This window comes from Nanorana parkeri, unplaced genomic scaffold (genome assembly GCF_000935625.1).
Source record: "Nanorana parkeri isolate BGI_ZX_2015 unplaced genomic scaffold, ASM93562v1 scaffold108, whole genome shotgun sequence".
Taxonomy (NCBI): domain Eukaryota; kingdom Metazoa; phylum Chordata; class Amphibia; order Anura; family Dicroglossidae; genus Nanorana; species Nanorana parkeri.
This window is the reverse complement of record NW_017306376.1, coordinates 2,171,425-2,181,900: the sequence shown is the minus strand read 5'-3', so window position 1 is coordinate 2,181,900 and position 10,476 is coordinate 2,171,425. Positions and strand designations below refer to the sequence as shown.

At 46.0% G+C, this 10,476-nt stretch overlaps 1 protein-coding gene across 2 annotated transcripts in view; it reads right to left on the bottom strand.

The window, feature by feature from the left end:
- Positions 1 to 8,175, bottom strand: part of ING3 (inhibitor of growth family member 3) — a 17,828-nt gene extending 9,653 nt beyond the window's left edge. The window contains exons 1-3 of one of the 2 annotated variants that reach the window (XM_018553068.1): positions 8,021 to 8,175; positions 7,811 to 7,882; positions 312 to 412 (exon numbers count right to left, since the gene is read on the bottom strand). In XM_018553068.1, coding sequence (XP_018408570.1) covers positions 312 to 412; positions 7,811 to 7,882; positions 8,021 to 8,048 — 201 coding nt within the window. In that variant the 5' untranslated portion in view covers positions 8,049 to 8,175. The remainder of the gene's footprint in view (positions 1 to 311; positions 413 to 7,810; positions 7,883 to 8,020) is intronic. The other variant, XM_018553067.1, reaches the window with a different exon arrangement.
- Positions 8,176 to 10,476: the final 2,301 nt, after the last annotated feature.

Below are 10,476 nucleotides of genomic sequence, written 5' to 3'. Positions count from 1 at the left end.
ATATACACAGACACACACACACCGCAGGAACCTATGCATACAAGATTTGAATACATTAAAGGCTTATTAATTTTGCACATGTATATTAAAAAAAAGAAAAAAAAATACAAAAGACTATAGTTATTCTTTAAACAGAAAACGATGGCCTTCAGAAAAGTTCTAACGCACCCAAGGAGCAGTGCCATGGACAATGCTTCAAATACAAACTCACGCTACCTGCAAAATACATATACTTTTAAGTAATCTGCAGGTACCCAACCTACTGCAGGTCTCTACCTTAGGTCTTTTCCAACATATGACCTACAGCTTACTTTTTTAATAGCAGTCATTTGTTCTTCCCTCCATTCAGGCTTGTTTTTCTTGGCATTAGAGAAAAACTCTCCGACCCGTTGCTCTAACTGGTCCATGGCATCTGCAATATAAATAATGAAAAGCTGATCAAGAAATAGACAATCATATGTTTGCTCAGATGTCATTTTATCAAACACAGTGGTAATCTTTGAGCATGCAATTTGTTGTCAGTTAAGTGTACATCAATTATGAAAAAAGTGTCAGACACAAAACAAGTAATGAAAAAACAAGAATTCAAAACCAATAGATTAAGGCTGAACTCCAGGCACAAAAACTTTAAATATATTGCTCAATAGCTGCAAAGGATACAGGTTCACTTTGTGTGCACCAAATCCCTTTGCCAACGATTTATTACCTTGCAAAATGTGGACTGACATCAACACTGAGCAGTACATAGCATGTGCAGAAAGCAGAGCTGTGGGAGGGGCCCCAACAGGGTCCACCCACTACAGGCTACCTGTGTTCAATCAAAGATTGTGCCTGGGTTGGAATGTGACCGGTCACGTGGTCACGCCCACTTTTTCTGAGGTTGAATATGTGACCGGCAAAATTCCAACGATTTCTCAGCTGTTCCAGGGCAGATCGGCATCGCAGATGGTATGTGCAGGAGAACCGATCTGCCCTGCAACAGCTGATGGTCCTGAAATGTCACTTTTATACGACTTTGTGGAATGTGAGATCACAGTCACAAAGTCGGATAAAAGTGCCATTTCAGGACCGACCAGCTGTTCCAGAGCAGATCGGTTCTCCTGCACATACCATCTGCGATGCCGATCTGCCCTGGAACAGCTGGTATTCTTCACTTTTTGCGGGCCACATATTCCACTGACGAAAAAGTGGGCGGGATCACATTAAAATGTGTGTCAACGTGACCGGTCACACATTCCACCGGAGACAAAGTGGGCGGGATCACATAAAATGTGTGGCCACGTGACCGGTCACACATTCCACCGGAGACAAAGTGGGCGGGATCACATAAAATGTGTGACCATGTCACCGGTCACACATTGTAATACAGTCACAGACTTTGATAGAACACCTGGAGAAAACTACAGGAGGGGGCAGATACAAGACCAGGCATGCTGTACAATGAGGTAGAGTGGCAGTGACCGGTCTTTAGTACAGGAAGCTCCTGCACCATGGTAAAGTTTCACACTGCATTAATGGAAAGATCTGGAAGAAATACACGAAGCACACCAAGATTCAAATAACAACACACGTGCTCCTTGACAATATTTTCTTTTGCAGAGTTCAACTTTAATTAGTAACTGCAAAGCAAAACAGAATTCTGTTGGTGCAAGGTTTGACAAATCCCGCTCACAGAATTTCAGATAGATCCTGAGGGTATGTCCACCCGGAAATGTCTTTTTTCGTTTTGTTAGAGTGGGAACAAGTTAGAATCCCTGACAGATTTTTACTGCTATCCAGGGCTCTGGTAAAGAAATCAACCTTCATTACCTGCCCTGCTGACAAAGTTTAACCAGACCGTAATTGAGGGTAAATCGCCAATAGCAACAGAAACAAAAATCCTTTTCAATAGTAGAGTAGGGGAAGGCTAGAACCCCTGTCATTTTTTTAAATTATTATTTCTGTATGTGTCCCTGTTGCAGATATTCCCTCACTTCCTGTCTGGTGAAACTGTGGTCAACAGGACAGGATGCGAGGGCAAATTTCTCTATCAAAGTCTCAATTACCAAACAGGCCTTCTTCTTCAACTATGTTCCCATGGTGCACAAAGTAATTCTTGCATGTGTGTAGAGGCAATTAAAATTAGTCTTAATGGAGATCAGAGGAAATGTATACAATAATGCAGTCTTAAGGTGCCCACACACCTTGCGATAGTCGTACGATAATCGCAGAAGATCCCGCGATTGTACGATTATCGCAAGGTGTGTGGAAGGCGTGCAACCTCTCCTACTGCAAGGTCGCATGACTTTTATCTTAGGAACATGTTCGAAAACCCGGCGAGAATCGTACGATTGTTGGTGGGTGTGTGGCATGTTCAGCATTGCCGTCATCGGAAGCACACCCCCCAGGGGGGCGGGCTTGCGATCATCGCAAATACGATCTGCCTGTCCAAGATGGGCAGATCGTAAATTTTTTAAATTACCTTACAACCATCGCAAGACAAGTCTTGCGGTGGTTGTAAGGTGTGTGCCCAACATTAGAAATGTCAATACTACAGACACACCCATCTCAGTCCTTTGTGTAGTCATAGAGATATGTTAGCTCTCTTGCCTTGCCGTTCTGGATCCTGAGTTCACATTCTGCATGGAACACTGAAGGTGCCCATACACTGCACGATTCTCGTACGAGAATCGCTGGAAATCCCGCGATCGTACGAGAATCGTGCAGTGTATGGAAGGCGTGCGACCGTTTCTACTGTACGGTCGCACGTCTTCCGTCGACCCAGCAGGCTAGAAAACCCGCCGGGAATCGTACGATTCTCGGCGAGTGAGTGGCCTGCTGGTTCGACAACTGACGAACGGGCCGGTGTGCGCAAGCGCACACTGCCCGTTTGCCGTCCTTGCAAGCCCGCCCCTCATTGCAGTCATCGCAAGCCCGCCCCTCAAGGGGGCGGGCTTGCGATGATCGCAAGTACGATCTGCCTGTCCAAGATGGGCAGATCGTACGTTTTTTTAAGTACTTTACAACCATCGCAAGACTAAGGTCTTGCGATGGTTGTAAAGTGTATGGCCACCTTAAGACTGATTTACTAAAAGATTTGAGAACCTTCCCTAAATACATCAGGTGAAGATTCACTTCAATTATCCAATCATGTGAAAAGTAAACTCTTTATTTCATCTGCATATGTTTGGGTATTCAAAGTAAAAACACAGCTACAAATTATTGAGTGAAGATCTTTCTACTCATTTAGGGCCCTGTCACACCATGTCCGGACCAGATCTGCACGCGTATCTGCGAACACGCTGCAATGCGTTTTTGACGCGTTCCAGTGCGTTTTTTATAGTTTTTTGGGTGGGTAATGTCATTATGCAAATTAATCTCTTCCTGCTCCATGTCATAGCTTCTGTTGCGTTCCGGTGCGTTTGTGGCGCGTTCCGGTGCAGGAAAAATGTGACATGCAGCATTTCCCCCCCTGCACTGGAACGGACTGGACGGTGTGAACAGAGCCCAAACATCACATACAAATGCATTCGGATGCATTTTTAGTGCGGAAGAAAAATGTAACGAACCGCATCTGATCCGGACATGGCGTGAATGGGCCCTCAGTGAATCAGCACTATTATCTGCATGGCATTTGTACGTTCTCCATGCGTTTTGCATGGGTCCCTTCTAGGTGCTCCACTTTCCTGCCACAACCCAAATACATTCTGCTTGGTTATTTGGCCTCCCCCCATATTCCCAACAGTCTGAGTATATCTGTAGCATGGACATTAGATTGTGAGTGTCTTTAGACTAATTTGAATGTGTGTTCCCTGTAATGCTGTGCTACATAACTACAGAAAATAAATACCTATTCCTCAAAGGAGCCATTCCCTTATTTTACATAACATTCTCTTGCCTGAGCTTTGGCTCAATAACAGATCCTCTTCAGATCAGCAGCACCCAGCTGAGCAGAGAAAGGTAAATCACATATCCTTTTTAAATAAAGTAATGTGACAGAAATGGAAAACGTTCTGTTCAGTACTAGTGTTGCAGAAGTACTTATTTCCCCACTTTTGGATAAAATGGTTTTCATTACGCTCAATTTTGTTTGGTTGCTTTGACCACACCACTAACAGCTGCGGAATAAAAGGAGCTAGCTAACTGAGGATTTTGAATATGTATGACAGGACCATATACGAACATTTCTTCTCAGTCACACTAAAAACATTTTGGATGTATATAGCCTAATTCTGTAAAATTAAATTGTATTAGCAACACTTTTCTTTACAAGGGAAAAACAAACAAACTTTGCATCACAAGTTTTTTTCCCCAGCCGATGGATAAAATCATCCAGGTAAGACATTGCACAAAAATACACAAGCATCTGTCACTGTGCTTATCCCTGTCTGAGCCTACTGAATGTAGTGTACAAGTGTCAGCAGAGACACCAGTGTTCTTTAGGGCTCATGCACACAGGCATAAAAACACTGCGTCCAGAATGCAATGGAAGAAGAATTTTATGGATGTGGACGTTTAAACAAAAGCATTTTACGGACCATTACATGATATCTTTACACAGAATCTGCAGCAAGACCCTACATAGATATCAGTATTTTATTGCATAGAAAATGTATGTTTAAAGTTTATGTTAAGCCAGCCTTTTTCTTTTTTTGGATAGAATAGGGAAGCATTAGAACTTCTTTACTGCTATCCCGAGCTCTATTACAGAGAATTACCTTCACTGTCCTGCTGATAACACTTTGTCCAGACATGAAGTGAGGGAAAGTCTTCAACAGGAACAGAAGTTAAAATCTGACAGGGCTTCTAGCCTCCCCCTAATTTACTAAAGAAATGCATTTTTTTTTTTATTTCTGTCTGTTTTGCTGTTGGAGAGTTCCCTTCCCTCCCTTTGTGGTAGAACACCATCTGCAATACAGAAAGTGATAGCAGTAAACACCTGACAAGGATACTACCCTTTCCTCACTCCTTAAGACTTTGGTGATGTGCCCATAATATCATTTATAGTTCTTAAGGCCTCATGCACATATGTGCCTGGGGCTGTGCATTGTGAAATGGAAGCATAGTTTCCTGCCTGGCTGCCACAGGTGCTGCGTACTTCCACCCATTGAAATCAATGGCTGTATGCGGGTATACACTGGTACTTGTGTCAGCACACGCATGCCTAAAGAGTACTCCTCTTAATGCAGACTGTCTGCACCCAGGGTTGTATGTCTATGCATGCGTTTATACAAGTACCAGCAGATACCCAACTACAGCCACACTCAGCCATGTACTTCTATGGGCAGCAGTATGCAGCACCCAGGCAGGGAAATACACCTGCATTTTATGTTGAACAGGCCCAGGCACCCTTGTGCATGAGTCAGTGCATCTGTCAAACCATCAATGCGTGCAAAATCTATTCCACAAACATAAGCGTAGCCTGTGTTTCTGTGTTCAGACGATGAGAGTATTTATGATTTTTCCATTGAGGAATAAGTGCACTTATCCTTTTTGCACCCCCCTGACCTAAACAATACCATCCTCCCCCCTCTACATATCTGCACTTACCGAGATCTGACAGGCACGATTCCTCTATTGTTTACATTGCAGTGCCACAGTACTCCCTATGCTGGTTGCAATTGCACATTACAGCCCCATAGATGTCAGCTGGGAGATGGAGGCAACCAGGAGGGAGACTTGCAGCACTGAATGTCTACAAACAGTGAAGCAGCACCCCTCGGTAAGTATAGATTTGTGAAGAGCAAGGGTGGGATCATTTAAATAAATTAGATAATTGGAGAATTTTTCCAAATCAACTATGTTGTCCTAGATTGTTCACTTCTCCAAACTCTTCACCCTGATAGTCTTGAATCCAAAGTATGTGGATGGTGCAGCACATACACTGGAGATTATTTTTTATTTAATAGGGATGAGCTCAGGTTCGGATAGAACCTGGTCCAAACACGAGCTCCCCTGAACCCAAAAGGGAGATGGGTCCAACTGTCCAATCCACTGCAGTGCAAGGAATTCCCTGTCCCAGCGCTGCACATAAACAGACACGACTGGCCTTGTATGGTCATGGACCAAATATAGCCATGTGGCCATATAGGGGCAATGATTTCACAGTATCCCACTCCTTTACTTACATGCAGGCGGAGAATTTCCTGCAGCTGATTTGGCAGAAGGAGCTTCCTTTGAAACCTAGGCATTTTGTCGCTCAGTGCCCAGTCACACCATATCCAGTGTGTTAAAAGCCCGTAACGCACTGCATCGCATAGTTCAGGCTGGACTGCGTCCTGGGGTGCGAGGCGGCGTGATGGTGCCATTCATATCAATGGCACCACCCCCAGTGGAACACGAGGTACAGGAAAGCCCTCCATTCCGGTGCGATCGGGAAAAAAATGCTTCAAGCACCAATTTTTCCCATCACACTGCACCGGAACGGGGGGCATTCCTGTACCTCGCGTTCCGTTGCAGGTGATGGCACTGTGGGTTGGGGGTGTGCCTTAGGTGTCAGTCACATGAATGGCACCACCATGCCCCCTCTCACTCCAGACTGATCTATGCGATCCAGTGTGTTCCGGGCTCGGACCACCCCAGAACCCACTGGATATGGTTTGACTGTGCCCTCAAAGGTAAGTGCAAAAAAACACTCAAGACAAGGAATCCCATTCGCTTGTCTTGAGTGCGACAAATTGCTCAAGACAAGGAATCCCGTTCAATTCTATGGCCCCTGTTTACATCTGAGTGTTTTGTCAAACACAGAAAAACGCCTGTTGCTGGAAAAAGTATATGAGCTACTTTATGGCAGTTTACAGCGCTTTCTGGTCCCATAGACTTCAATGGGAAACTTTGTTGGACAAATGCTCAGGTGTGAACAGGGGTCATAGAAATGAATGGGATTACTTGCCTTGAGTGTTTTGTCTCGCTTAGCTTTGAGGGATGAAATGCCAAGGTGTGAACGGGGCCATAGAAATTAATGGAATTCCTGGCTTGAATGTTTTGTCTCTCTTAAGGTGGCCATACACTTTACAACCCTCGCAAGACTTTTGTCTTGCGAGGGTTGTAAAGTAATTAAAAAAGCGTACGATCTGCCCATCTTGGACAGGCAGATCGTACTTGCGATAATCGCAAGCCCACCCTGCTGAGGGGCGAGCTTCCGATGACTGCAATGCTGAACGGGCAGTGTGCGCTTGCGCACACCGGCCCATGCGGCAGTTATCTCAAAATCATGCTACAAACCAGCCGAAAATTGTACGATTCTCGGCTGGTTTTCGAACATGCGCAAAATACAAGTCGTGCGACCGTACAGTAGAAACGGTTGCACGCCTTCCATACACTTTGAGATTATCGGACTATCGCGGGATTTCCCGCGATTCTCTATGATAATCATACAGTGTATGGGCACCTTCAGCTTTGAGTGATGAGATGCCAAGATGTGAATGGAGTCTTCGGGTTCAGAGGTCAGGCTCAGTCCAGGTTCAAACTAAACATGAGCTCAACCCTACTAATGATATGTTACTTGGATTGGAATGGCTACATTAAACATGATGATGAACCCTAATATATATATTGATGTACATGTGATATGAGTTCACTTGAGGTTGCTGATTGTACTGGGTGGTGGTATGCACGATGTAGTGATATCAATGAAGAGGGAACACCACTGCCCCCTGCTGCTGGCCCTTAGTATAACACCAACACAGCAGGAAGCCGGTCTCCCCTAGCAGCAGCGCTCACGTCCTATTAGCGTCACTCATCCGGTAGTGAGCACACAAACAGCGGCCTCCGCAATAAACTGCTGATCAGTTTTAACAGACAGTTGGGAAGACGGGTGCTTGTCACGTACTCTGCACCTGCAGGTCCATCTCACGCATTTCCGTAAACCTGTCGCGCAGATCCATGGGAAGCTGCTCGATCACTGCGGAGAGACAGGAGGGGAGGGAGAGACATAGAGGGCGGTTATTAGGCGGCGCCACCTCCGTCCACGTTTAAAGCCCGCACCCCTAGCTCACGGAGAGCACCCCGCGCCGCCATGGCGCCCTGCATCCCCACTCACTCTCCAGGTAATCCTCCAGATACAGCATCTTGCCCTCTTAGGTCGCCTTCAACACAACGGCGGCAGTTTATTTCTCCGAGACAAGATGGCGCCTGGTCTGCAGCACTAAAACACTGGGCGGGAGGAGAGGGCCGCTGGGCGCGGTTCTGATTGGCTCCATGGAGCGGTGACATCGTCACTACACTACAGAGGATTGTGGGAGATGTATTTCTGAGTAAACGCGCTCACTTTTCCTGTCGGGATAAGAAAGAGACGTGATAGCTGAGGTATAGAGAAATGTCTGTTATCTGAGGCTGGGATATTGCAGACATTTCTAGACTCCCTGTTATACTGCAGGCTTATTTATGGCAGGTTATCTCACTGCCCCTCCACCTCCCTGGTGGTCTCTGCACCAGAGGAGCTTACACTCTAATGTCCCCCTGCAATCTCGCACGATTATAGATTTATATAGCTCTGACATATACTGCAGTGCTGTACAGAGAACATTGATGCAGAATGGCACTGGCTGTAGGGGGACTACAGATTCCCAACAATACATTATGCCGCAATGCAGAGCAGTATATCAACTGGACTCATGGCTTAATAACGCACTGGACTCTGGGCTTAGTAACGCACTGAAAAAAAAATGCTAGTTGCACTCCTTACCGGTATGACCCCGTGATTGGGGAGGGGTGCTTGGAATGACTGCGGATGGTGCCGCCAAATACACATAATTGCAGAAACGTTAGCAGCACACCAAATCCTTGTAGGATCAAAATTCGTAGACTTATTGTCAGTTACACAAGAGCTTTCAGGGCCACACAGGGTCCCTGCATCAAGCATAGCAATGACTTGGGGCTTAGTAACGCACTTGACTCGGGGCTTAGTAACACACTTGACTCGGGGCTTAGTAACACACTTGACTCAGGGCTTAGTAACGCACTGGACTTGGTAATGTACTGGACATGGTAATGCTCAGGACTTAGTAATGCACTGGACTCAGGGCTTAGTAACGCACTGGATTCTGAGACTCCATACATACCAGAGACCCTGCAGAGCCCATCATAGATCTGCACAGCCCATCTAAGACTCTTCATGGTGGGCTCTGCAGGGTCTCGGGTGGACTGGTCAGCGGTCCATTTTCCCTGCACATGTAGCTCCTCTTACCTGCCGCTGCTGGCCCCCAGCCTCCTCCACTTGCGGACCGGTGCTGCTGGACCCTGGCCTTCTCCGCTGCGGGAGCGGTGCTGCTGGGCCTGGCCTTCTCCGCTGCGGGAGCGGTGCTGCTGGGCCTGGCCTTCACCACCGGACTGGTGCTGCTTGGCTCTGGCCTAAACCATCTGACCGGTGCGGCTGGGCCCCGGCCTCCACCTTCTCCCCTGTCAGTGGGCCCTGGGGGCGGCTGCACCTCCGGTAGTTCTTCCCCAAACTGGTAGATTCTTGTACGAACATTCATTCAAAAAAATCTAATCAGAACATTTGATAATGCCATCAGAGACTTGACATGTGGTGTTTGAAAGTCGGTTTGGTTTTAACGTTTGATGTTGGACTGAATGGATTTTCGCAACCACAAACCACATTAAAATTCTGTTTGTGACAAATTTAAAATCCTGCTCCTTTTTTGATTTTTTTTTTTTTGAGGCACCGCAGTTGAATTGTTGATTTGACAACATTAATAGAACCTCAAACAAATTTCCTTTTTGCTAACAAAGTTCTAACCCTGTATACCCAGCTTTACTTTCATCTTCTGCTAAGCTATAAAGCTGATTAACGGCCTGTTCACACCATTGCATGTTGGTTTGCTGTGGTGCTATTTATTCTGAATGGCACCCTCTCAGCATATGTGCATAGCAGCACAACACTCTTAACATGTTGTGTTGTCAAAAATGCTGCATGGACAGTTTTTGGCCTGTTAGGGTGCATTGGGCAGCCTATTCAAACCAGTAAGCTGCCCTAACAAAAGTTAGCATGCAAATGTACGTGTTTAATGTGCTGCAGCGGACCAAGCTAGTGTGAACGGACCTGCGGCCTCATTCACACGGGGCTTTTATGTTTAGTGGTGGAATCTCGTGGCAGAATTACAGGTGGTTCTGGGCAGCTGGGGCCACTAGCCTGTAAGCAATGACAGGAGCCAAAGCTCTCTGGCGTTATCTGAATGTATATGCAGTGGTTACCTGTAGCTAGGGCAAATGACTGCCCCTGCATGTATATATGGTGATATATGTGACGATAATGGGGGTGAATCTGAATATTAAAAAATAGCACTATTTTGTCCCCCCCAGTCTAGAGCAAATGCAGGCCTTCATTTAGTAATTTGCCAGGCCTTCCACAGAACAGAGATCTACTTGTCTGGCCTGTGATCTTTTATTGCCTCCCAGCAAAAGTGAATCCTCTGAGCCTTTTATGGCTGTCCCTAATTAAAGGCATGTCACCAGGCACTCATCTATTACCAGTGGACAAGTTAATATAAACACAAG